We start from the raw sequence: 27,400 nt of genomic DNA, 5'->3' as shown, positions 1-27,400 counted from the left end.
TGAAGTTTCTATCTCTCTCTCCCTTCCTCTCTCTGAAACCAATAAAAATATATTTAAAAAAAAAGGAAAGAAACAAAAGCAATATCGACTTTCATCAGAGATGTTTCAAACACCTGAAAGTTATGGGGCAGATTAATTCTTGCCTCTGCATCAAGATAATTTGCACTTGAAGTCTACTTCCAAGAGAATATTAAGTTCAGCACATCACTAACAATAACCTTTCTTGGTTACCTGCCCCTCCCACCTTTGAAAGAAAACAAAGCTCCTTAGAAAATACGCTATAATAAGCAAGTTGGCTTCAAACTTTTTAAAAAGACATCAATACTGGGCAATTAACTCATACTTGCATCTACTTACATGAAGCCCCTACCACCTCTGGATATATTTCCTGAGAAAAATAATAAAGGCTGGATAGGCTTAATTTGACCCACCTTGTACCCAGAAGTGTAACGATGGGGGTCACGGTTGGACCACCTTTGCAAATCTCTAACACCACTTCTTTTGATGACCTTTCGTTTCTTGCTGCTGTCCCATACCAGACTGTGAACAAGGCATGTACACAGCGCCACCTCTGGGAGAAGTGTAGTTCTTTACGCTTCCTAGCCCAAAATCAGCAGGAGGAAACGTCCTAATTTGGGGTCAAGACTTGAGTGCCCACAGAGGATGAGTGGGAAAGTGCACAGGGCCGCCTCGGAGCTTCATCAGAGCCAAGGGCATAAAACGGGAATGGAAATGATTAAGTAATGTTTGCATATGTGTTTGGTCTCATCTCAAACAGGAAGGTTCTGAGATGGGGAAAGCTGTCAATCAAATGCCAAGGGCTAAAGCATAAACCCTCATATTTGGGGGTGGCGGTAGCCCTGGGGTCTTTGCTTCTTGATGCCTGCTGGGAACCCACACACAAGGGGAACCCTGATGGACAAGTGACCTGAGGAGTGAGGGGGGTCTGCATCTTCTCTGCGCCAGACCAACAAGCTGGGCAGCAGGATTCACACTGCTGTGTACCACAACCTGACCCACCGGTCTGGGAGAAAGAGCAGGTGAGGATCAGACAGGTGGGTAATCAGGCTGTGCTTGGCAGACGGAGGGCCTTGGAAACACTGCTGAATCAGTGAACAAAGTGTCTGGGAGAACCTTGAGCTCAGAGGCAGCCAGGCTGACTCCCTTTCTAGTCTGAGTGTGGTGCTCAGCCAGGTGGGTGTCCCTGAGCTATCACCTATGCCCCGGACTGGATGCCAGGATTGAGAGGAAGGGGTCAAGACACTGTTGCCAATGACCAGACACTGTTCTTGTCCCCGAAGGAGGCAGGTGATGAAATACAACGTATGTAGGGACAATGCGTGGCGATGCAGGTTTATTCTATGTCGGTCACAGCAAACCTCACACACCTGGACGACAGTCGGGCTGAGAGTGCCCCGTGGCATGAGCAGCTGGAGCGAATGGAAGACCGTCCGCTCTGCTGCACAAGCCACTCCGGGCAGAAGGCACCGGCGCCTCGCTGGCCTACGCTCAGGCACCGAGGCACGTCCCCACCTCCAGGTCCCAAGGACATCTCTAAAAGGCAACTCCCGTTTGGAATTCCCCAAATCCTGTGCCTCTGGGAACCAAGCCCTGATTCCTACAGTTCATTCTGAGTCCTGGCGGTGCCACAGCCTGGGCCGCAGAGCAGCCCTGGGGCCTGGGGTTCAGGGCCGACGAGCCTTTCTGCGGAGCTTGTGTCCCACCTGGGATCCCCGCTGGGCAGCTTTCACCAGGCCTTTGAACTGTCCCTGCAGCTTCACCTTCTTCCTGCAGGGACAGGAACAGAAGGGTCACATCTCACTGAGAACAGGGAGCCCTCCTTCCCATAATGTCGAAAGATGGCTCCCCCACCAGCAGGAACAGAGGAGGCGGGAGTGCTGCCGGAAGCGGCAGGCCATGGTCTGGGCAGGCCACGCACTACCCATCATGTTCAAAGGGGCAGTTCAAGTGAACAATACATGTAGGCACCAACCACAGGAAGATGCATGTGAAAAAGTAAAAATAAAACACTGGAAGAGACTTTAGCAGTTGGACTGCGAGCTTAATGAGAATAAGGCCCCGCAGAGCACAGCTTCAGCTCCCCCTCGCCCCGCCCCCCGCACAGCATCATACCTGCGGTTGAGCTTGGTTCTGTTGAGGGGGATGTAAGCATAGGGGTCGAGCCGACCTTTCTTCTTCACATCACCCTTTGCTTTCTGCTCACCCAGAGAAACAAAGTCAGCTGGGAGTGCGGGGTTCCCCTTCTTCCCCCTCCCGACTTGCCTGACCCTGCGTCCTCCCTGCCCTTCATTCTGTGCCTTAGGTGGCGCCAAAGACTTTTCATGGCTCTGGAAACCAACCCAAGGTCTGGACTTTAGATGCTAACAAGACCTCCGTGTGGCCGTCCGTCTGGCTCCACAGGTGCCTCTCCAGGACAGCACAGCTGCCCGCCCTTCCCCAGACGCTCTGCCCCCACCAACAGCTCTTACCTTGGCCTTGTATTCGGCCCCGGGGGTAGCCTTCTTGCCCACAGGGCGATGGATGCCAGAGCCGCCAGCTAGAGGGGGAACAGAGGTCAGACTAAGCCAGGGCAGCCTCCTCCGAGAGGTAATGAACACCTCTTCGGAGAACTGTCGGGGAGATGGGTCACGGCCGGGAACCTGGCTCTGTCCCCCAACAACCAAGGACAAAAACCTTTCTCGAGAAGGACTGTCCACTGACTTGATAGACCACGGGGCTCCTCAGACTGACTCGAACCCAGGGAACATATATTCTCCACTAACATAAAATACCCCCACTCTCCAAAGCTAATCTGCTCCATTTGTTCTAGGAGAAAGGACACCGGCTTGGAAGTCAGACAGACCCAGGTTCAACTCCAAGCTCGAACCTCAGGCAAGTCTCTTAACTTTCTGGAGCCTCTTAACTTCATCTGTAAAATGAGGCACTATAGGCCTTCTCTCACACCAACACCGTGAGACAGAACGGCAACTCTTAGTCCATCATACAGACGTGAAAGCTGTGCTTAAAGGAACCCATATACTTCCAAGATCAGTGTCATTTCCAGCCTACACTTCAACACAGTTGTGGGTGAAATCCTGCAATGCTAACTTGGGAGGATTGCCAAAGTATCAGCCAATCATTGCTGGTGGCAACTGAGTGCAACCCGGCCGCACAACCTCATGGCTCTGCCCGCAATAAACACTGCCGAATACCCGTGACAGAGAACAGAGTTTCAAAAAAAGAGTGGAAGCCTCACCTTGATACTGAGGAGGCATCTCTAGCTCCTCATCATCAGCTTCTTTCTGACGCTTGAGCTTCTGGTGTTTTTTCTACAAAGGGGTAAGCGAAGTTCATGAACAAAGGGGATGTGGTCATTCTCACTAGCGGTAACAGTAAAAGCAATCATAACCTGCATTAGCAGGAAAGGCCTCTGCCAAGCACTTGATCCCTTACTTACAGAGGAGGACACTAAGGCTCAGAGAGGGCAAGAACCTGTCCAAGAACACACAGGTAGGCAGGACAGAAGCAAGGTTCCAGCTCAGGGCCTCACTGCAGAGCCCGAGCTTGTCTTGGCTTCTCCACTGCTCTGCCCTCCACATTGAAGTTCCCCGACAGGGCCCTTCTGGGTACTTTGACCTCAGCTTAGCCCGTCTTCCTAGCAGGTAAATGGGGTCCTCAGCCTCTTTGGAGAGAACAGCTTGACCAGTCCTTAGCCTCACATGAACTTCACTCCTCTCCCCAGGAGTCAAACACTCACTGATCCCCTACTAAGTGCCAGGCCCTGGGGACGCAGGGCACAGGGCCAACTTCTCGTGGTCCAGGGAGTCTTAGCAGGTGGGAAACCCCTGCTGATACCAGTTATCACTGTCCCTCAACAATGCTGCCATCCCAGGAACTGTGAGCATGGAGCAACAGGATAGCTCAGTTCACCCAATTATATCCAACAGGAAGTGACTCAGCACTTACTACATGCCAGCACCAGATTAGGTGCTCCGAGGGGAGAGGTGGGCCTGACAGCAGCCCAGCTCAGCCCAGCAGGAGGTCTGAGCCTAGAAAATGACAACGAGGCCAGGCAGAGGAATGTTGTGCAGGAGACCTCAGATCAGTGGGCTAGCAGCCATGCTGTGGTCTGGGCCACAATGCCCGGGAAGCCTCTTCACACTACAGATTCCTGGGGCTCAAGCTCCCCAGGGGATCCCCAGGCAGGAGGGCTTCAGGCCCCTCCTCTGAGGAGCACTCACTGGCTTAAGGGCCAGGTAGAGTGGAAGGTGTGCCAGGTAAAGGGAACAGGCTGCAGCACACACAGGGTGTGTCTGGCAACGTGGGCACAGTAGAGTGGACTCCTAGGAGAAACAGAAACTGGCTGGAAATGGGACTCTAGCTGCATCAGAGGGTGACAGCTCAGCTTGTTCTTGGTTCAGCTGGCACCTGGCCACAGCTATGCCACTGGCAGCTGCGGTTGTCACTTGTCCCCCAGCATTTTACTGATGTCATAAGTGCAGACAGAGGAGTGGGGTTTAGCAACTGCCATTCAATAAAGCCCCTGGGATCTCGATGGCAGGTGATGATTTGCCATGAGCCAACTGTGGAGTGCGGCCACCCAGGTCCTTCTCGGTGCCTTGAGACAAGGAGCCCAGTCCTGCTGTGCTGAACTGTGGGTCCCCCAGAGGGTGTGGTCAGTTCCCGCTCTCCAGGCTGTGGAAGGACTGCAAAGCCATGTGTGAGGATGCACTGCAGCAACCAGGGAGGCTTTGGCCAGTCAAGATTTCCAGGAAAAATGCAATAATAGTAAGAACAGTCACCACTTATTTAGCATCACTTAGTGTGGCGCACTTTACATATAATCCAGGATTTAGGTTCAGGTTGTGACCCTGGGCAGGGTACTGATCTTCTGTGAGCCCCTCTGGAAATGCGGGTGATAAATAGTGATTGTGGGGCTCTCAGCATCCCTCAATGGTGGGTGCCCCCACCGCATGCGGGAGCTGCCCCTTGGAGCATGCAGGCCAGCGGATGCTCTTGCAGCCTATACAGCAGCCCCCACATGGAGACAGGGTTCTCTCTTTCTTCCTCCAGCTGAACAGCCCAGCCCACAATGAAGGAGCCCCCCACCCCCAAACCCCACAGAATGGACAGCCATGACACCACTGTGGAAGACACACACACCACACCCAGGGACAGCCCGCTGCACACATCCCTGGGGCTCCACTGAGCAGCAGGAAGCACCAGTGAGACCACAAGGCGCTGCCAGGCCAAGGCTTAGGTCTGAGGGCCTGCCCTCCGTCCGCAGGAATTACTCACACTCCTGATGCCCACGTCTTCCATCAGGTCAGCCATCTCTTCATCCTCCCCTGGAGCCGAAAGGAAGAGAAGCCTGTGAGCTCAGGAGGCCCCGCTTTCCCAGAGCCCCCCAACATTTCATCCTGCCTCCTCTTGGCTCATCAGTCTGGGAAACCGCCGACTACCTCCCAGGAACCCCGTGTCCTGTAGGAGCCGAGACCCCTGAACACGGACCCTTTCTCCTTTCCGTCCTAGGCCCCAGGGACAACAGCCCTTTAAGGAAGTGGTGACCCCACTTAATGCAGTTTTCTCTGCAACTCTAAGGTAAACCCAGGTCTTCTAGGGAGCCAGGCACCCCTGCAGCCCCCCTACTTCACTTTGCTGGGAGGACTGCTTTATTCTCCTACCTGAGAACTTATGACCCAATTAAAAAATGGGTAAAAGGGCCCCAGCCAGTTTGACTCAGTGGATAGAGCATCGGCCTGTGGACTGAAAGGTCCCGGGTTCAATTCCGGTCAAGGGCACATGCCCAGGTTGTGGGCTAGATTCCCCAGTGGGGGGCCTGCAGGGGGCAACCGATCAATGATTCTCTCTCATCATGGATGTTTCTCTCTCTCTCTCCCCCTCTCCCTTCCTCTCTGAAATCAATAAAAAATATATATATTTTTTTCTTAAAAAGGGCAAAAGGACTTCAGTAGACATTTTCCCAAAAAGACATACAAAAGCACGGCAAACATACTAAGATGCTACACATCAATAATCATTAAGGAAATGCAAATCAAAACCACCATGAGATACTGCTTTACCACCATTAGCATGACTACTATAAAAACAAACAAAAACAGAAAATAACAAGTGTTGACAAGGATGTGGAGAAATTGAAACCCTTGCGTCCTGATGGTGGGAATGTAAAATGGTGCAGCTACTGTGGAAAACAGTGTGGCTGTGGCAGTTCCTCAAAAAATTAAACACAGAATCAGAATGTGATCCAGCAATTTCACCTCTGGGTATATACTCAGAAGAACGGAAAGTAGGAACTTGAGGAGATATTTGTACACAGCAGCATTATTCACAATAGTCAAAAAGTAGAAGCAACCCAAGTGTCCAACAGATGAATGGACAAACAAAATGTGGTGTATACATACAAGAGAATAAGGCCTTCCTTAAGAAGGAAGGAAATTCTGACATATGCTACCACATGGATGAACCTTGAGGACATTATGCTAAGTGAAATGAGCCAGCCACAAAAAGACAAATGCTGAATGATTACACTTAATGAGGTACTTAGATTCATACTCAAATTCATAGATAGTAGAATGGTGGTTGTCAGGGGATGAGGGGAGGAGGAAATGGGGAGTTAGTGTTTAATGCATAGAGTTTCCGTTTTGCCAGATTAAAAAAGTCCTGGAGATGAGTTGTACATCAATGTGAATATACTTAACACTACTGAACTATACTGAACTGTACTGAAATGGTTAAGATGGTAAATTTTATGTTATGTGTATATCTTACCATGATTTTAAAAAGCTATCAAATAAACACTTCATACAAAAAAATAGAAAAGCTATCAGTAATATTTTTTAAAAAGTATGAAATTAACCAGATGGAGGGAAAACAAACTCAAATAAAGTCAATTAATAATCCAATGCCGCCACAAGAGCATGTGACCAAGTGTTGAAGACTGGGCGGGAGGGCGGAAGGGCTGGGGAAAGGCCGTAAAGAACTGAGTGGGACCTTGAAGGGCGGAGGGTGTGTGAAGGCAGGAGAGGAGAGGGGCATTTCCAGCATCGGGATCGTGCACAAGCAGGGGGAAGAGATGGGAATTACCAAGGGTGAGAGGCCAGATCAGGAATAGTGCCGTCACATTTACCCCCTGCACGTACATGTGATGCTCAGGTTGCCCATTTCGTCGTCGCAACAGCCCTCTGAAGCAGGTACTGGCATTATGCCCATTCTGGCACAGAGAGGTTAAATAAAGTCCCGTCACACAGCTGGTAAGCTAAGGGTAGGGGCAGCGGGAGAACAGTGGTTCAAAGGATGCTGTGAGTCACGTGCCCACGGATCATGGAAGTGTGAACCAAAAAAAAAAAAGAGGAAGACAGATCTATTTTAGAAGATCTAAACTTTCGTGATCTAATGGATGATATGTGCACAGAGGGATCAGGAAAGACACACAGTACTAGGAGATGTTACAGCTGAGGGCTCCTGGACAACAGGAGACAATGGATTCAGACATGTGAGAGTGTCTGAGTGTGGCTCTTTCTACCTCTCAGTGAGATTCTGGGCCTCAGCCAAGTTTATATTTTATAATTTTGAAGAAAAAAAAAAGGAGGAAGAGAAGGAAAGAAACAGAACAGAGTAGACGAGAGACCAAGAGAGGGTACCGCACATGGTAAGGGGAAGTACTGTGTTTTGAAAGTTCTGTGTGACTTATAGAATTGTATAAATGGCTGCATTACAACACAGAAAGATTTCTTCATTTGGTCAAAAAAGTTTGAGAAACTCAACGAGTTTGAGAAAGTTGCCTCAGATACAAGCTGTTACCTTTGCTCCTATGACAAATGGTCTGAATGAACAAATTAACGAATAAATGAATGAACAACCCTGCACAGCCCTGGCCCAGGCCAGAAGCAGCTGCATTCCCAGACTGGGCAGGCGGCCCCACCTTTAGAGCCTTCCTCTTCCTCCATCTTGGTGGTGGCAGCATCCTCCTCTTCCTCCCGGATGATCAGCCGGCCATCGGCGCTCACTTTGAAGCCATGGTCCTTCTTCTTGCCCCGGCCAGTTCCAGGCTGTGTGGCTGGCATGGCAGAGTCCGGCAGTGAGGAGGTGGAAGACCTAACCTTCTCACACCCTCATTATAACCAATAAGACCAGGTCTGTGCCACAGATGGGTGCCCACAGCACAACAGTGTGCATGTGTCAGGGTGAGGGGTTCCCACTGGCCTCTATGCAAGTCACCCCCACCCTGAACAGGTAAGCCTGCTTTCTGAGCTCAGGGGCCAGCTGATTCTTGCTTACCTAGGACTCGCTGGGCCACCTTGGGGTCGAGGAAGTTGAGGGGCTCATCCCCTCCACCCTCCTTCAGCCACGCCTGGCTCCTCTGCCGGCTCAGCCTCCGCTGCTCCTTGCCCCGTCTCCTTTCCTCCTCCTCACTGTCCTCGTCCTCGGAGTCGGCCAAAATCTCCTCGATGCTAAAGCCAGGGAAAGGCAGGGCCAGCTGGGCACGGCCTGGGCAGGCCCCGGGTTGGGGGAGATCAGGCTGCCGGGGCACCACCACGTTCTCACCTGTCACCCTTGCCCTGGGCAGGCTCCTCCTCCTCCTCCTCTTCCTCTTCTTCCTCAGCAGCCTGGCTCAGAGCACGGTGCCTCTTGGCCCGCGCCTCGGCTTTCCGGATGTTGACCAGGACTTTGTGGTACTCCTCGGGCAGCAGCCCCTTCACCAGCTCAAACCTGAGGGGGCAGCGAAGGGTAGGTGAAGTGCACTGGCCAGTGTGCCACCCAGAAGCAGCAGGTGTGCAGCCAGAGCCCTTCCGATGACAGGGAAGAGACTGGTCCCCCAGCCCGGCCCCTTCTCTGCAAGGTCCCTGGTGGGAGGAAAACCCCTCAACTCCTCCCACAATGCCCCACTCAGTGCACAGACCCAAACTTGCGGATGAACTTGGTGAACAGGTTGCGAAGCTTCATGCGGAAGTGCCGCCGCATGTCATCGGACAGTTTCCCGATGGCCTCCATCTGCAGGGCAGGGCACCGGGGTTTCAGTGGGAGGGCGCCTCCCACCCTGCCTGTCCCCACCCCGCTGCCCAGACTAGGGAATGGGAGGACCAGGGCTGGCTAAGAGGTGAGGGCAAGAGTGGCCCTGTTCCTGGCTCAGCCCTTGCTCCAAAGAGGCTCCAGTCTGGGCAGACCCCACCTCCCCCTAAACCGCTTTCATATTCCCGACCACCCTGCCAAGATTACAGCTTTAGAGTCTTCTGAACAGTGGTCAGCACCTGACATGCATCATCACATGGAATCCTTAGAACCCAGTGAGGCAGATATTATCATCATCCCCAATTTACAGGCGAGGAAACTGGGGCACAGGGAGTCATGTGGCTGGCTGTTAAGTGGCCACAGAGAAAGGAATCAGCCCAGATCCAATTCCATGGCTCGTACATTGCCCCCAACACCACCAGGTTTCTCTTGGTTCCATATGTCCCTTCTATCGCCCTGAGCTCATCTCTGGCTGGACTGCTCTTAAGCCTTCACAGAGCCTGGTTTGGAAAACGTGTGGGTGGCAAATAATATCCACAGTGTCTCTCAATGGGCTGGGGGATAGGGCCCCATCGATCCTCTGAAGGGCTTTATCCATTCTAATAACTGCAGAACAGATGCCCGCTGTGGCTGTTCTCCCATCATTGGTCTCCGGTTAGGCTGTAGGCTTTGGACAGCGGGGACAGGCTATCCTGACTCTCATCTGCCCCTTCTCGCCTTGACCCAAGGTCAAATACAAAGACAACAAGAAAGATCCCCCTGGAGGTCTGATGCAACTCAACCAGCTGGAGAGGGAAACTGAGGCAGTGGGACTAGCAGAAAGAGGATCTGACAGTCCCAGCCTGCTACATGCCTTATGAGTGGCCAGAGGGGGCTAAAGGGCCCAATACCAGAAGGCTCTTCAGGCCCTTCTACAGCCCAGCAGGGGTGTCCAGAGGAGCCTCAAACCCGAACACCAAAATGCAAGAGGCAAAAGAAGGAGATGAGGGCCCTGCCGGGGGAGCCCAGCGTCTCAGTCCTGAGCTCTGGGTCTGTTCCCAGGGCTGTCTCACCAGCAGTGTGACCTGGGGCTGTCTCTGAGCTCAGTATCCCCGTCTGTAAAATGAGGGATGGCCCTGCCCACTGACCTTTGCCCTGTAGAGCCCTTGCTTCTGTGGAGGGGCCAAAGAGGTGGGGGTGACAAGCAGCAGCCTGGGTGCTGTGCCCCTTCCTCCACCAGGCTGCCATTCCCCTACCGGTCCCTTCCAGGGCTCGGCATGACCTTCTGTTGCACAAGACTGTGGTAGTTAAAAGAACGCTTGAAACTTGCTGGCCTTGAGGCTCCCTGGTCCCATGATGGCAGCCCGGCCACATCGCCACCCATGGAGGGGAAAGGGGGCACTTACCACAAGCTGCACGTGCTTGGCCAGGTGTGCCACGTCCATAACCACCACTGCCACCTTGATGAAACCCAGCGCCGATTTGACCACGTCACGGGTGCGGGAGGCCAGGAGCAGACACACGTTCTCCAGCAGCTGCTCCACCGTGCTGGTCCCCATCAGGCCTGGGGGGCCAGAGGGCCACTGTCAGAGACACCCAGACCCAGACCCTGCTCGGTCACAAGAGCGAGAGCCAACACTGAGGGACTTCCGTGTGCCGGGCTCGGTTCTGGTCACCCTCCCAGGAGTGTCTCCTGTGGTCCTTCAGCCCCCACAGGAGGAGGGGCTCGGCTGCTTTCCTCCTCCATTTTAGAGGGGAGAGTCAGGCTCCAGGATTGTAGAACCAGGACTGAAATCGGGATCCCCTGCTCCCATCCACTCTGAGAATGGGATGAGAGGCAGCAGAGGAGATGGGAGGCGGCCGGGCTTGGCTCCAGCTTTTCTTCCACCCTCCCTTGACCTTTCCCCTACCTGGTAGCCACCCTGTCCTGACCTCCTGGGTATTTTCCTACTCTGAGGGCTTGCCAGGCCTTCAGGAAATAGCATGTACCTTTAAACTCAAAAAGGAGGTGGGTCAGGGCCAGGATGCTGCAGCTGACCATAGTGACAGCGCCCACGAGGCCGGGGTAGATCAGGACGAGGTAGCGCTGCAGGGCCTCTGGGAGGGCGGAAAGCAGGACAAGTTGCACCAGGGCAGAGCCAGCACTCATGCTGCATCTCAGGCCCACCGGGTCTGGGAGCAGAGCGTCCACCCCAGCTCTGAGTCACCAAGGCCTCACCTTCCTGGCTCGGGCCAAACCGAAGGAAAGCGTGGCCCATCTCCACCAGCAGGGCAAAAGCGTTCTTCCGCGCGCCCACCGACACCTCCTTGGTACACAGGATCACCTGCCCAGACAGCTCCATAAGCGCGCTCTCCCGAGCTGCCACCCTGAGGCCGGTGGCCTGAAGCAGCGTGAGTAGGTGAAGGCACCCACACTCCCAGACAGTGAGTCGAGCCCACCCCCACCCTGAATACTACCCTTCCCTAATCCTGACAGGCCTTTAGGAGCCACACTCCAAGGAACCCCCAAAACACACATACACCCCCTCCTGCACCCTCACCTCCGGGACAAGGGCAGTAATGAACTCCTCGTGCTCGGCTGTGAGCTTCTTCACGATATGTATGAGGCACTTCAAACGGGGCTGCAGGGCAGAGGGACGATGGTCAGGGCCCCCCTCAATGCCACCCCAGCCCGACGTGGTCCTCTCCTGGTGTCCCGTCCTCCCTCAGGCACAGCGGGGCTGCCCTGAATCCTCACCCTCTTGGCAGGAGAGGAAGTGGTCCGCAGCGAGTCCAGCAGGGTCTTCTTCAGGTCATCCAGGTGGCTCTGCACGAAGCGGGCCCCGGGGCCCTGGGGGCTGGCACACACCTCCTCCAGCACGCGGTAGGCCTTCTTCTGCACCCCATGGGCCTTGCTCTGGGAGGACACAGATGGATGAAGCGGGGGGACTGGAGGTCCACCACCCACGTGATGACATTCACAGAGCAGTCACCATTAACTGAGACCAGCACTGGAGGGGGATTCAGAGAAGCTGGCCCTGCCCTCTGGAGCTCATGAGGTCCGACAAGGGGGCCAGCAGAGTATGGACGGCAGGAGGCTACCTCTGCGCTGGGCGGAGATGCTGTGGGAAAGAAGCCAACCCAGCCTTCCACTGACCCCCTCAGTGATGTTCGCGCCAGCAGCATGGACTTGCAGTGCCAGGAACGCACCAGCCTGCCAGGCCTGCTCATCTTTCTGCTGTCTCTCCTTTGCCTGACCCCTTACAGTTCCCAGGGCACTCTGTCCTGCCTGGACTTCTGGGTCTGCCTGCATGTTCCACCCAGAGCACTTCTCAGTGTTGGCTAACTGCCTGTTAAACTGTCGCTGTGGCGGCGGCTTTCAGGAGGTCACTGTGGGCCTGAGTTCCGCCTGGTGGCTTGCCACAGCATGTCAGGCAGAGGACCTAGCGTGTGCAAAGGCACAGAGGGGCCCCTTATTTCTGCAACGCTTAAAACAGTTTAATGAGGCCAAGTGGTGGTGGGATGAGGACGAACAAGGGGAGATGAGAGTGATTAGAATGAAGATCAGGCTGGGCTGGGATGGCCCAGTGAGCGATCCAGGCAAAGGAGTATGGCGTGTTTCTACCAGGCACCTCAGCAGGTGAGGTCTGAGCACGGCTGTGCGTTTTAGTCACTTTGGCATCTATGTGACAGATGGACTAGACAGGGTACAAAGGACAGTCACACCACAAGAAAGCAGATGATCTTGGGCAGCAGCAAGAGATGAAGAAAAGAAGACAGGCGCCCCCCTTTCCAAGGAGCCCACTCCTCCCCAAGTGTGGCTGTGGGGCTCCCAGCCCCAGGCTCACCTCCAGGTAGGGCCGGATGGTAGAGTACAGCTTGCTGATGGCAGCTTCGTCAGCGTGGGGAGCCAAGGCCACAACCAGGTCCAGGACAGACAATCTGCTCAGGGCAGGAGACCAAGGAGGGGCTTAGCGAGGGCTGGAGAAGGGCACAGACTAACACTGTCCTTACACCCACGGGGTGAGCGGCAGGTGGGAGAAGTCAGGATGAGGACCAGGCGCTTGAAGGAGCCCATGAACGATAATCATGGCTTGCACCTAATGGAGTATTCACCAGGTACCAGGCACTACCGCAGGTGCTTTACCAGTGTTAACCCCTCCAACTCTCACAGCAACCCTGCTGCAGGTACCATCAGCTTCTCCACTGTAGATCAGGCAAAGGGCAAAGAATGGGTAACGTGTCCAAGTCACACAGCCCGTCAGTGGTGGAGCTGGGATCTGAACCCAGACAGTGAGTTCCAGGGTCCCCCTCCTTCCCTAGCGGGCAATACTGCCGCTCCAGAAAGAAGTCACTCAAGCGTTGCAGTGGAGCTGAGGCATTCAACATCTCAAGCCTTTCCTAAGTTACCCCAGAGAATCCACACCCTCCAGCTCCCTGGGCCACCCCAGCTCAAGTGGGGGATTTTACCTGGTGAAGTCCGAGCTAGCAGGGTCCAGCACCTTCTCACTGGCTTTTTCCAGGAAACCATTCACCAACTGGCAGCCCCCGGGATGAGAAGGAGGAAGGTGTTTAATAGAGAAATACAGAGCAGCAGCAGGCCACAGAACTACACCTCCTTGCCCTCTCGTTTAGAAGCCTCAAGCCCACGCCTGGCCCCATCGCTGGGATTTGGTCTCCTGTTCTCCAGGTGGCACAGGCCCAAGTGAGCCCTGCCAGGTAGGGTCTTGGGCTTTCCAGTGCTCCTGACCCAACACTCCCCTCCTGGGAGCACTCTCCCTGTCCATGAACTCACCTGAGGGTCAGTAATAGTAAGGTAAGTTTTGATGGTTTCCAGCACGGCCCGGCGAGGAGCTGGTGTGTCCCCGGCTGCAACAGGCTGCCCATACAAGTTGAAGAGGATTGGCAGAAAGTTCTTGGCAAAACGGCTTACTTCGGCACGGTCAGCCTCTGGCAGGAGGACCAAAGTTTGCATAAAAGGGGCTGGAGCTGACCTCACAGGCTGTAGCCCAGAGGCATCCTTTAGGAGGACCCGTGGCAGGACTAGGGATGTGGGGCTTCTATGAGACAGAGGAGGCTGAGACCAGAGCAAAGAGAACAAGGTGCCACCATGGTATATGCTTCTCCACGGCTCCTGTCCTGGGGGCCAGTGAAACCCTTCAGCACTGACTGGGTAACTCCCCAGGTGCCGGCACATTGGGAGTAAAGAGAGAAAGGGGTGGTTTTTTGCGTCCTTGGGTCCCCAGCCGAAGCTCCAGGTCCTTGCAAAGGATGAACCATGGCTCAGGTACTGAGCCTCAGCAAGCCAGGAGATGGGGGTCAGGGGGCCCGTGCCATCACAGCCATCCTCCCACCAGCCTCGGACCCCAGAGCCCACACGCACCTGCCTCACAGCCCTTGGTGATGAGAGTGCGCAGGGCCTGGCACACCGTGACCCTCAGGTCTGGGCGCTCGCTGATCGCTGTGCCCAGTGTCCGCGCCAGCCCTTTAAAGGAGGCGGCTACATCTGTGGGCCTCGTGCAGAACCCGGGCAGGAGGGTCCAGATCTGGGGAGGGAGGGGATGGTAAACGAGAATGACATTCAGCAATCCACGCCCCTGCACTACCCAACCCACACCCCCTAACGGACCCTTTACCTGCCACTGCAGCGTGTCATAGATCTTGGACTCCACCATGCGGTCCACCTGGGCCAGGTCCACTGCTGGAGTGTAACAAAGCACACAGTGTGACCCTGGGCACCCTCCTACCCACCAGGCCCCATTTTCACCAAAACCAAAAGCCCAGTGATGAGGTCAATATCTGTGATTCCTTCCTCCCCGCAGAATGAAACTGTTCCTTCTAAATACCTAAGACCTTGCCCTCACTGGTTTGGCTTAGTGGATAGAGCGTCGGCCTGTGGACTGAAGGGTCCCGGGTTTGATTCCGGTCAGGGACACATGCTTGGATTGCAGGCTCCATCCCCAGTGGGGAGTGTGCAGGAGGCAGCCAATCAATGATTCTCTCTCATCATTGATGTTTCTATCTCTCCCTCTCCCTTCCTCTCTAAAATCAATAAAAAATAGTTTCTATGTTATAAGCTCTGTATTGCACCGCGTGCCCACCACCCAAAGTCTAATCTTCTCCTGTCACCATGTTTCGGTCTTTTCTTTAAACAGACATACACCTTCAAAAACATAAGCAAGATGTACTATACATATATTGTTCTAAAACCTTGTTTTACTTGGTAATTTCTGTGTGACAAGCTGTGTAATGGGCACTTACATAATTATTTCACTTAATCTTCATGTCACTATTATCATTCTCATTTACAGACGAGGAGCGGATCCAAAGGAATTAACACACTTGCCCAAAGTCAACCAACTGCGTGGCTGAGCGGAGATCTGAATCTGGTCTGTTCAGCTCGCCATCTGCACGCCCATGTCTCTTTCTTTGTAATGACCACATTGTGTCCCACAGCGGGCGTTACCACAACTAACTTCACTGGAACCCCACTCATGGACATGTAGGCTGTGTTAGGGTTTTTGCTAGAACATCCCTGCATACGTAGAAGCCACTGTGTGCTTGTGTAATTAATTGCTCCATTAGTGGGAGAGCAGGCTCCTACAAGGGGGGAAGGCCAGGCCGTGCCTTCGAGCAGAGGGGAGGGACAGACCAATGAATTAGGCCCACAAGCACTGGCGGGTCACCTGTTTGGTAGAGGGGGGCCTAGGGCTGGGGTACTGGGTCAGGAGCCCTTTCGACCCCTTCGGCTGAGCTCCTGGACTGCGGTGGGCCCCATACCTTTGCTCTTCAGGGTGGTAGCCAGGGGCAAGAAGTAGGTGGTGAAGAAACCAAGTCGCGTTTCCCGGACATGGTCCCGGATGACGGGCAGCAGCCAGCTCCGTGGGAAATCCAGAGTCTCTCTGAGGAGGCAGGAGAGGCCCAGTGAGGAAGGGGTGACAGCCTGGAGGGCAGCACCCCAACACTGCGCCCCCTGCTGAGCTGGGGAGCATGTCAAGCCTGCTCTGGCCTGTCTTGCTGACCCCCACATGGCACACGGAGACTACACCCAAAGGAGTGGACACCCTCCTGGGGGAGAGCAAGCGTCTGACCCTGTTAGGGCTCGTACAGAAGCCAACCAGGGTCACACTTACTCAGAACCATCAATTTCCAGCGGCACAGCCTGTAAAACCACCTCAGGCCCCATGCTGGCCACCGCAGCCCCCACTGCCTGGTCCAGAGCTGCCGTGTGAGGGAAGTGGGGGGAGAGGCGCAGGTCACACAGGGACTGGAGACACTGGAGCAAAGAGATGAAAGATTATACATTAAGATGTGCTTGCAGAGCAAGCACCACGGCTGAGTCTGAGCCAAAGTCTCTAAGATGATGAGGTCAGGAGCGTGAGCCCAGGTTAAGCTCTGGGTCAGAAGTCACAAACCAGGAACCAAATGTAACCCACTGATGCAGTTTGACCCCTCCCCAATGTTCCAGGATTAAAAAAAAATTCTGTATTCTTTAATAACATGTAAAAGTCAGGAGATTTTACTACAAATGTAGATTTCCAGTTTATCTTGAAAAACAACAAGGTCTGGCAAAGGCGGGCCTGTGTGCAACAACTAGCAAATGAACAGGCACTGAGGGGTGGCTGCCCCTCGAGGAGAGCTGCACCCTCAGGTCCACCACAGCCGAGACCCCCTACGTCAAGCATGTCACACTCACGGCTGGCGGGCCACATGCCTCGTTTATTTAACATGCCGGCCGCGAGTTTGACATGCTTGCCCTAGGTCACCCCTCATGACCTCTCGGAGGAAGCCAGGTCTGTCCACCTCATCTATTAGACCCCAGCCAGCCCCCGAGGAGCTTGCCATCCCAGGAGAAGGGAGTGGGTCAGTGAGGAGGGTGCCATGAGGTCGGGGCTGCTCCACTTGCTGAGAAGGTGCCTGCGGCCTGTCCTCAGGTCCCACCCTCTCCCAAAACTGACCCCTGACCATTAGCTGCATGTAGTCACCTTCCTGAGACCTAAGGCTGCTTAAAGCACTATACTCATTCATTACAGAAAATTCAAAGAATTAAATATTAAAAGGTAACGGGAGCGGGAAGAGAATCACTCTGGCTCCCTATTCAAAACAATCAACTCCAGCCAACACTAGTGAGCAGCAGTGTGTGTGTGTGTGTGTGTGTGTGTGTGTGAATTTTATTAGATCCAATACTACTTGAAATTACTGGCACACGAACTGACGGATAGAAATCTTGTGACATGAAGACTTTAAATATAATGGGATTTGTTTCCACAGGTGGGGGCGGGAGGAGGGGTCCTGCCCCTCCTCTTGTTCCTCCCATGATGGCCCAGTCACCTTCCTGGGGGCACAGTACTGGGCACCTGCTCTGGGCACTGTGGTGGTGGGCGGAGTTAAAGTGTAGAGGTAACAGAGACACAGGCCCCTTCTAGTCCAAAAGCCCAGTGCTACTTCCTGCACCGGCCCCAGCGGCCCCCCAACTTACCTTCTTCATCACAGGGTGGGCCTGCCTCCCACAGGCCTCGAAGAAGACACACAGCAGCTGCAACACGGAGTTCCAGGCCGCATGGAATTTGTACGTGAGGCCCTCCTCCACTGCCCTGCCAAGGAAGCGGGGAGTCAGGGCCCTGGCCAGGAAGTCAACAGCTACACCATGAGCTATAGACTGCCAGCTGGCTGCTAGGGCAGTGCTCCCGGAAAGGCCAAAGGGGAGATCTAGCATTTATGAAGTGCCCACACTGCTCCCTGTGCTAAGAGTTTAATTTCTGTAACCTTTGAGCTTAAAGAAAAACATGTGAGGCAGGTTATTTGTTCAATCTTCAGAAGGTGAAACTGAGGCTCCGAGAAACAAAATAACCTTTGGCTGGTGGCCAAACTGGGCCTCCAAAGCTCATGCTTTCCTGGCCTGACCCAACGTGGACGGCAGGGTAAGACCAGGTGGTCTAGGCAGGATGCGGAAGCTGCACTAGGGAGCGCTGGCTCAGCCCCTTCCTGCATGTGCACACCTTGCGTGGCTCCATCTCCCAAAATCTAGCCCCTGGTTTTAGGCAAGAATGGCCAACAGGGGTCAGTGTGGGGAAAAGAATGGGCTAGGGGTGGGGCAACTCTATTCTTGCTTTTTATTCTAGTTGGGCGACCTCAGCTTGTCCATCTGTAAATGGGGCGAGTACCTATCTCCTAGAACCAGGACTACTAGTAGTTGCTATTTATTGAGCACCTAATTGGGCGCCAGGTACTGTTCTGACCACTTTGCACATATTACCTCATCTAATCCTCTCCTGCATTAGCCCCCTTTAACGGATGATGACCTTGAGGTATCGAGAGGTGGGGGAGCTTGTCCCAGATGACAGGCCTGAGAGTCCACAGTCAGGAGCACCACACTGTGGTGCGTGGAACGTGGCCAGGGCTCAAATCAAAGCAGCTGCTCTGGCACTGTGCACATGGCCAGAGGCAGTACAAGCAGAGACCTTTCATTACAAGGAACTTTCCACAAGGTACACCCTATTCCTTCTTATCTCAGATACTATGCTCTCACCTGAACATCTTGGCGACACAGTGGGCAGGGCCTGAGGCTGAGGAGGTCACAGAGCCGATGTCAGCCACGTGGGGAGCGACACATTCCTTCAGGATCTCCTGCAAAAAGAGGCCGCAGCTGCATAGCCCAAGGCAGCCCCCAGTGCCCCTGGGCCCTCCTATGGGCCTGCTTCCTGAAGCGTGTAGGAAGCCATCCCTCCCCGAGAACCTCCTCCCAGGATGCAGCTGGAGCCTGAGGCAACTGGCAGAACCCCCTGTGCTCTCTGCTGCCCCCACTAAAGCTGGGGCTCAGGGGGCGCGGTACCTGGAGGCTCTGGGTGGCAGCTGTGACCACCTGTGAGTGGGGAGAGAGGAGGCAGGCCATGGCAGTTCCAAAAAAGCGAGGGAGGTGACTCAGCCCGAGGTCGCGCTGCAGCCTGTCAAGACAAAACACTTCCGTGGGGCTAGGCTGGCCCTGAGCCTGGGGGACTGGATGGCTCCGGTCCAATGACCGTCACTGATGTGGGGAGCTCTACAGGGCCCTTCTTGTGGGCAATTTTAGAAAGTGCTGTCATTCAAGTAACAGCTACAGGTGGTAAAAACAAACAAACAGGTGCTCGCAGTATGAAATAAATGTCTTCCTCACCAAACCTTCCTCCCAACTGACCCTCAGATGCACTTCCCAGGGGAAAATCAAGGTTAAGTTTCTCCAGTACTCCTCCAGAAGTTTTTATAAGTATATAATAACAATCACTAAATTTATGTAACATTTATCACATGCCAAGTACTGACATAACCTGCATTCACTCATTTAAAGCCTACAAAAGCCCCCGCAAACAAAACACAGAACATGAAGCCTTGCAAAAACTGAGATTAAGTGTTATTACATTTATCATTTCCTAGATGAGGAAACTGAGGCACAGAAAAGTCAAGTACCTTGCCCAAGGCCACCCAGGTAGTGGAGGGCGGGTCAGGACCCACACCCCTGGGTGTGCAAATAATCACAGCATGCACGCTGCTCTGCCCTTGCTTTTTCTCAATGTACCTTGAAGGTCTTTCCACATCAGCATGCACACATCTACCTCAATTATCCCCGACGGCTGCCTCGTATTTCACGGTTTATATGTAACCAGTCCCCCCCCCGGGGCACGGTTAGGCTGTCTCTAGGTTTTTTGCCATTAACCACGGTGCTACCACAAACATCCCGACACAGTGTGGAAGTCCTGTGGGATAAATCCCGAGAAGCAAAGCGCGAAGCTATTTTGCCATTTTCCAGCACCGCCAGGTGAAAGGTGAAGGGTCTGGTGCAGGAAGGACATGGGCCTGGCAGACCTGGCTATGCCCCTGAATAGCCTCAAGACCAGCTGCTCGCAGTGCTTCCGTTTCTGGTTTATGAAATGGGTTAAGGCCTTCTTCGTGGGGTGGTCGTGATCAATGCCGTGAAACAGAGTGTGTGTGGGGGGGGGTGGAGAATAGGCCAACCGAACCCTTCAGTGGAGGGAGGACAGACACCCACGTGGAGCCTCAGGGGCCTGAGAGACCCTCCTTCCAGGCAAAATACAAGTCAACAATTGACACACCGATTCCTCTCAGCCTTACTTGGGAAAAGTGGAATTGTCAAGAGGCTACTGCTATTAAATGGTCAAGTTCAACTGTGAGTGTTATGACAGACACAAAGCAGAAACTGGGCCCACAGGACTATCCCAGAAGAGGGGACCATGAACTTAGGTGGGGAGTGGGAGAGAGCTGCAAAGTGGATGATATCCTCTGAGCAGGAAACCAACTGCTCAGGATGTAGCCAGGGGTGACAAGATCAGATGGCACTTGGGCCCCACCCGTGGGCAGTACCCTCGACCCATCCTTGCGGCTAGCTGGCCAAGCTTAGGCATCAGCCCCAGCTAACACAGGCTGTGCCATCCAGCCCCGTGCCTCATAAAATAGGAGGTGGCTGCTACACACTCAACATGGAACTGCCGCCATCCCCAGGAAGCTGAACCTTCTCCAGCTGCCATCTCATGTCCTTCCCATCCGCACCGCAGGGCAGGTAGCCTGGCTGGGGGCCCGGGGCCACGCCTCCACCTCACCTTACCTGACCAGGTTGATGTGAGCTTTCTCCATGACCTTAAGCCAGGCCAGCAGCGGCTGTAAGTCATTCTCACTGGGAACGTAGTCATACAAGGCCTAGAGACGAGACAGGAAATAAGCAGGTGTCTGAGCAAATGCGTTCAGCAGCAGCCCAGTGACAAAGACCCCTTCCATCCCGAGGCCCCAGCGTGTCCCACTGATAGGCCTACACATGCGGCCCCAGAATGCAGCGCCCCCTCGGCCTCACAGCTCCATGAACCCTTCCAGTTCTGCTTCTGTAGAAGTTTCGAGGAGCAGAGGAGTATAAGTCGGGTCACAAAACCCACTGTGAACCTGAAAAAAGCCACAGAGCCCTTCTCTGGAAAAATGAACATGAGCACACATTTTGCAAACAATGTGGGGGAGTTTCTGCACCTTTCCCAAATCCACCCACAGGTCCCTAAGGTTGAGAACCTCTGCTCAAAACACCATGAGACCTTGCTGGAGTCATTAACTACCACCAAGTCAAGAGTCAGCTCCTCCAGATCCTGTGGGTATGGATGTGGCTTTGGTGGAGTCTCCTGGCTGCCTGTCTCCCACTCTCCTGCAATGGGGCAGCCCAGCCCAGCCCACTCAACCTCACCCTGCAGACAAGTAACAGGACCGCCCCACCCCAACACAGCCATGCCCGCCCCATCACCAAGTCTCACCGTGATGATCTGGGCATTGAGCTCTGCAGGCAGGGTACCTGGGCCAGGCTTGGAATGGAAGAGGCTGTGAAAGGCCTGCATGGCACAGGCTGTCACCAGCTGGAGAGGACACATAAGCTTAGTGAGCAACCTGCAAGCCCTGGGCTCCTCAACCTCCCTCTCCAGCCAGTGAGCTGGGGGAAGACTCGACCCCTGAACCTCAAACATGCCCCCCGCCCCCGCACCTGGACACCTTGTCACTTTAGTAAACTTTGGCAGCCAATAAAAAATTTTAAATGACTTAAACAAAGGCAATCTAGAAACATGAACAAAGTATTTTTTTGTTGTTAATCCTCATCTGAGGATATATTTCCGTTGATTTTTAGAGAAAGTGGAAGGGGAGAGAGAGAGAGAGAGAGAGAGAAACCTCGACGCGAGAGAGACACAGCAATTGGTTGTCTCCCAATCACACTCCAACCGGGGCCGGGGATCAAGACTGCCCTTGACCGGAATCGAACCCGAGACCCTTCAGGCCAACACTCTATCCACTGAGCCAAACTGACTAGGGCATAAACAAAGTATTTTTAACATAAAGGGCTAAAAGATAAAAGAGCAGGTGATGAGTGGTCTGGATACCATCATCCAACTGTATTTCATGTATGTTAACTTATCCAAAGAGAAAATGTCTGAAAGGATACACAGTAAGTTGTTGGCACTATTTATCTTAGGAAGTGAGAGTTGAAGGGAAAACAAAGACTTGTATTTTTTACTTTATAAACTCCTGAAAGGTTTTTCCCTTTTAAACGGTGATCATGCTATTTTTATAATCAATACTTTAAAATATGTGTATGAGTAAACGCTACAAGAGAGCATGTAAAGATGAACAGAATTGTGCTAGGATGGCAGAAATGTAGGGGAGCATTCTTATGTATCTTTAACATCATCACACAGACGTCAGTAACTTAGGGGGAAAAAAGAGAAATAACTGTGACTGTGGTTCGTGTAGAGCTCAAGGCAGGGAGAGGACGGACGCTTGACCAGCCCCGCCACAGTTCCAGCTCACTCTGCTCTGATCGCTGAGGCCAGCTCCCAACTAGGCCAGGACCCAGAAGCCGGCCCAGCCTGCCTGACACTGGGGATGAGATGGAGTCCTTGGTTGTAGCTAAGAGCAGGGCCAGGGCAGGGAGACACTCAGGCCCTGCCTTTGGCCTGACCAGGGAGTTCCCCGAGAGCCAGCACCACAGGCCTGAGGTCTGCAGCTAGACCCCCACCACCCTCAGACCACCCTCAGTGTGCCCCTGCCCGCTGGCTCTCAGCCTGAGCTCACCACATGGCTCAAGGTCATGACCCTGAGGAGAGTCTCACTGCAGCTCTTCACCAGGCCCTCCGGGCAGCAGGGCAGCAGGTCCTTCAGCAGTGTCAGCATGTGCAGCGTGGTGGTGGCCTCCTTGGAGCCTGGCAGAGCAAGGGGAGCTGAGATTCCAGCCCACTCACTGTTGCGGGCCCTGTCCTCCCCACAGGCCCCCCCTCAGCCTGACTCCTACCTCCAGACTTCTCAATCTCCTGGATGCAGAACTTGGCGGTGGACGTGGCAGCAGGGTGGTGGGCAGGAGCCTTCTCACCAAACATGAATTCACTGCCCTTGATGACCGAGCACACGCCATGTTGGGCAGCCTTCCGGATCTGAAGGGTAAAGGAAGGGGGTGAGGGCAGGGCCAGCATTCAACCAGCAGCTGGGGTGGCCGGCACAACCGCCCACCAAGAAGCAGTAACCACACACCACCCACATGGTCCATGCTACACCTTGGGCTTCAAGTATAGACATCGGAGCTATGGAGTGAGACAAACCCTGGCTCTAATTCCTGCTATCCCCCTCTCACCACACAGCCCTAAGCAAGCCAAGCAACTTAATCTCTGAGCTTCCATGTCCTCATCTTTACAGCAGGGAGCCACTCACTCATTCAGTCATCAGCAACATTGAGTGTCCCCCAAGCCAGCACTGTTCTTACACTGTTCCCAGTGCTGGCAGCGTGGCAGCGAACAGAGCACACTACTCGTGTTCTACTTGGGAGGCAGAAACAAACAGCCATACACCAGGAGGCAAAAGTACTTTGCAGACAACAAAGCAGGGTTATTAATCTTTATCTGACAGTCAGAAAGGTGTCACTCCAGTAAAGTGACATTGTAGCAGAGACTTGAAGAAATGGAAAGTTCACACGGATACCCACGGAAAGAGGCGTGAGCCACCTGGGATAACAGAGCTCAGCCCAGTGAGCGATGACTATGACTGGTATCACCATTACATGCTTCCTGCCCTGAATTTCAGGAGGAAATGACGGCCAACCAGCACTTACTGAGCACCCGGCCTGTGAGGACCACCGGAGCCTCCCCGCACCCTCACAGCAAGGACGATATTATTAGCCTTTTTTCTCAGTTGGGAAACCGAGGTTCAGAGATTAAGTAACTTGTCCAAGGTCACAGCACAAGCGGTGAGTCCAGTATCCAACTCGGTGTGACTCCAAAGCCCCCTCAGCCCTCCTGCCACTGTAACTAACCTGTCACCACCCAGTGAGGCGGCAGAAACTCAGAAGGGCCTGACAGTAAACATCCCTCCTGTAGGAGCTGCCCCTCGCTTGCTGGGAGCTGGGCAGATGGGACCTCAGAGGCAAGAAACAGAACTTCTGGGCCGCTCCCCATCCCATTCAGACAAGCCAGCCCTGCCCCGCCCACCCCGAGTGGCTGATCCGTTCCATATTCTGGGGGCCCAGCAGTCTCACCTTGGGCTTGGCGTGCACGGTGAAGCTCAGCAGCCCGTGGTACACCTGCAGGGTCACGGGGTAGCCCCAGGCCTCCAGGTCCTGCTTCCGCAGAAGGGTGGCCAGGCACGAGAGGACCTTGAAGAGGAGAGTCAGGGTGTTTCAGCTCCACCCTCTTCAGCCAGGCAGGGAAAAAGCCCAGCTTCTCACTGACTCCACCAAATCCCAAAGGGATCCAGCTGAGGGTCCAGAGTGCCCACACCCCTGTCAGGAGCACCCATGCTTTGGCCGCTGTTCTGGAAGACAGCAAAGGAGACACTGAGAACCAACTACTAACCCATCGGAGGGCAGAGGTGGAGCCACTGCTGGCCTGGGCTGACAGGATGCTCATGAAGGCTTTAGAGGTATCCGAAAACTTCTTAATGAGCACAGGACTGGGCACGCTGCAGGAGAGAACAGAGAAAGTCAGAGTCCCAGAGGGGCCTCCGAAAGCAGCTGGTACAGCCCTGCCCTGGTCTGAAGGAGGAAGCTAGATAGAGGGAGGCAGCGCTGGCCTGTCACTCAGCAAGTGAGCAACAGTCAGACAAGAGCTCACCCTTCCTGACACCCAGGACAGTGAGATCTCCATGGCACCTGAGCTGCCTGCCTCCCTCGCCTTCTTCACTACCCATTCTCTAAACTACCCACTAGACGGGCCCTATAAACTCACACTGTTCCTCTCCCCACCTTCCCCCTGGTGCCAACATTCCACCCCATCACTCCTGCCCCACTGACTGCACCAGGGCTGCCCCTTGCCAGGCTCCAGCACGCAGACTCTGTCTACAGGCTCCTGAGCCGCCCCCGAGCCTGATGCAGAATGCCACCGATACTCTAGTATCCTTTTGTTTTGTTTAGCAATTCCTTGATCCTGCTCCTCCCGTCCACACTCCCTTCTCCTCTCCACAAAGAGCCTTGAGTCCAGACAGAACCCAGGACTCACCGCTTCAGGACAAGGCTCAGCAGGTAAGCAACAGCAGCCAGAGACTCCGGGGACTCCACCGCTTCCATTGTCGTCATCTGAGGACCGGATCACAGGGGGTGTGAGCAGGAAATGGGCCATGCTGGGCAAGCTGGGTGCTGGTGGGCACCAGGTGCCCAGCAGAACAGTTATGACCAAGAAGGTTGTCAAAGGTTCAAATCCCTGAGATGCTACTGTTTGTCTTGGGCTGGAAACAACCTTTCTGTGACTCAGTTTCCTCATTTATAAAATAGGGATAATAGTGCTTAAAAGTTGTTGTGAGGCTTAACTGAATTAACACATGTGAAACAATTAGAATCCTGCCCGGCACACAATAAAAACCTTATACTGCTATGTAATTTACTCCATTTTTCTAGAGCAGAGATTGACAAGCTTTCTCTGTAAAGGGCCAGATAACAAATATTTTAGGCTTCACAGTCTATTTACGGTTTCTAGTGCATATTCTTCTTTGAGTGTTTTAACAATCCTTTAGAAACATAAAAACCACTCTTAGCTCTCAGGCTGTAAAGAAATAGGCCATGGGTCAGATTACGTCTTTGGGCAGTAGTTTGCCAACCCCGCTCTAAAGTAGTGGTTCTAAAAATGATTGAGGATTCCCCAAAGGTTCTGCTTATGTAGGTTATACCTACTGATATTTGCCATAATAGAATTAAAACTGAGAAAATTTCAAACCACAAGAATATGAAAGCACAATTCAGTTAGCTGTCAAAATAATGTCATCAGACATCACGTAACTTCTGGAAAACTCCATGGTACACTCAAGAGTGAGAAAGAGATAAATGATGTTCTAATATCATTATGGAAATAATTTTGACCTAGTCAACTCCCCAAAAGGGTCTTGGGGACCCCCCAGACCATACTTTGAGAAGCATTTTTCTAGAGGATCCCCTGGGCCTTACTCAGCTTCATAGATCAAGGGGATAAAACCCAAAGTAGTGAATTTTTGTTTTACACGAAAATGCAGCAAATACCACTACCCTTTCCAAGCCACGGGAGAATGATGACGTACTTTCACCTGTTCAAGGTGGTCCTTCGCTCCCCACATGCCAGGGGCACCGTCTTCAATAACCTGCTGCTCTGAACACCCACCCCCAAGTCACACCCACTCACCAGGGCTGCAAAGTACTCAGTCTCCGTCTCCTTCCCTCCCTGGGAGCGAATCACCTCTGTGACAGCAGCCAGAACCGCACAGATCTGCGCACGAAGGAGAAGGCACCTGTGACATCTATTCCACATCTAACCCACCCGACGGTTGCCTCGTTTCCTTGCTCCTTCGTAGATTAATCTTCGGGTAGCCCAGAGGCTGAGCAGCATTCAGAGACAGAGGTACACACCACAGAGCCCAGCACACAGGAAGCTTAGAACATATTTGCCAAAATGCCACCCCTATGATGCTATCTCTTATAGAAATACCTGCACAAATGTGTGAGCGTTTTATGTACAAGTGTGTTTACCGCAGCAGTAAATTAGAACAACCAAGCAGCCACCAAGGGGATTTAATATGATACTATTATATTCAATAACTAACGATAGACGCAAATACTATGTAACTATTGAAAAGAATAAGGAACAACTATGTACATTAACACAGCATTACTGTTTAGTCAGGGGGAAAGTTGCAGATCACTGCATATAAAATATAAACCTCAACAAAATGTAGATAAAATATACAAAAAAGTTTAGAACAGTAATATTGACAAGAGGTTATTGTGCATCTGAAATGTGGCTAGTGTAACGGAGGAACTGAATCTTTAATTTTAAAATTTTAATTAAATGTAAAAACGAGTACTTGATCTAGTTATTGGAAAACAGATTTAGAACTTGTATATACACATGAATCTACTTTTGCAACTGTAAGTTGTATAAACTCTAAATACAAATCAAGCCCTAGCCGGTCTGGCTCAGTGGATAGAATATCAGCCTGCAGCACAGATTCCATTCCAGTCAAGGGCACATGCCCGGGTTGTGGGCTCGATCCCCAGTAGGGGGCATGCAGGAGGTAGCTAATCAATGATTCTCTGTCATCATTGATATTTCTCTCTCTCTCCCTCTCCCTTCCTCTCTGAAATCAATAAAAATACATTAAAAAAATACAAATCAAGTATTTCCAACAAAGATATAGCACCCAAATGGAGATTTTAAGGGTAAAATACATACTAGACTTTGAAGACTTAGTATGATAAAAATTTAAAGTATCTCATTATTTTCATATTGGTTATATATTGAAATGATATTTTGGATATACTGGGTAAAATCAAATATATTATTAAGATTAATTTCCTGGCGGGGTGGTTCAGTCATTTGGAGCATTGTCCCATACACCAAAAGGTTTCAGGTTCGATCCCTGAGTACATGAAGCAACCAACTGATGTTTCTCT

General features: G+C 52.9%; 1 protein-coding gene across 1 annotated transcript in view; it reads right to left on the bottom strand.

The window, feature by feature from the left end:
* Positions 1-1,326: 1,326 nt before the first annotated feature.
* Positions 1,327-27,400, bottom strand: part of RRP12 (ribosomal RNA processing 12 homolog) — a 28,299-nt gene continuing 2,225 nt past the window's right edge. Inside the window, exons 3-34 of the mRNA XM_006756609.2 lie at positions 26,133-26,216; positions 24,984-25,060; positions 24,342-24,447; positions 24,026-24,142; positions 22,793-22,931; positions 22,576-22,703; positions 21,270-21,368; positions 20,585-20,676; positions 18,821-18,932; positions 18,518-18,615; positions 17,468-17,582; positions 16,122-16,264; positions 15,769-15,890; positions 14,625-14,689; positions 14,372-14,534; positions 13,784-13,938; positions 13,459-13,526; positions 12,837-12,930; positions 11,747-11,905; positions 11,550-11,630; positions 11,228-11,333; positions 10,999-11,106; positions 10,416-10,573; positions 8,921-9,012; positions 8,566-8,730; positions 8,299-8,471; positions 7,943-8,077; positions 5,299-5,348; positions 3,257-3,329; positions 2,490-2,557; positions 2,134-2,216; positions 1,327-1,788 (exon numbers count right to left, since the gene is read on the bottom strand). Of these exons, the coding sequence (XP_006756672.1) occupies positions 1,686-1,788; positions 2,134-2,216; positions 2,490-2,557; positions 3,257-3,329; positions 5,299-5,348; positions 7,943-8,077; positions 8,299-8,471; positions 8,566-8,730; positions 8,921-9,012; positions 10,416-10,573; positions 10,999-11,106; positions 11,228-11,333; positions 11,550-11,630; positions 11,747-11,905; positions 12,837-12,930; positions 13,459-13,526; positions 13,784-13,938; positions 14,372-14,534; positions 14,625-14,689; positions 15,769-15,890; positions 16,122-16,264; positions 17,468-17,582; positions 18,518-18,615; positions 18,821-18,932; positions 20,585-20,676; positions 21,270-21,368; positions 22,576-22,703; positions 22,793-22,931; positions 24,026-24,142; positions 24,342-24,447; positions 24,984-25,060; positions 26,133-26,216 (3,531 nt within the window). The 3' untranslated portion in view covers positions 1,327-1,685. The remainder of the gene's footprint in view (positions 1,789-2,133; positions 2,217-2,489; positions 2,558-3,256; positions 3,330-5,298; positions 5,349-7,942; positions 8,078-8,298; positions 8,472-8,565; positions 8,731-8,920; positions 9,013-10,415; positions 10,574-10,998; positions 11,107-11,227; positions 11,334-11,549; positions 11,631-11,746; positions 11,906-12,836; positions 12,931-13,458; positions 13,527-13,783; positions 13,939-14,371; positions 14,535-14,624; positions 14,690-15,768; positions 15,891-16,121; positions 16,265-17,467; positions 17,583-18,517; positions 18,616-18,820; positions 18,933-20,584; positions 20,677-21,269; positions 21,369-22,575; positions 22,704-22,792; positions 22,932-24,025; positions 24,143-24,341; positions 24,448-24,983; positions 25,061-26,132; positions 26,217-27,400) is intronic.

This window comes from Myotis davidii, unplaced genomic scaffold, assembly GCF_000327345.1.
Source record: "Myotis davidii unplaced genomic scaffold, ASM32734v1 scaffold332, whole genome shotgun sequence".
Lineage (NCBI taxonomy): Eukaryota > Metazoa > Chordata > Mammalia > Chiroptera > Vespertilionidae > Myotis > Myotis davidii.
The sequence above is the reverse complement of the archived record's forward strand: the minus strand, read 5'-3'. Positions and strand labels throughout refer to the sequence as shown.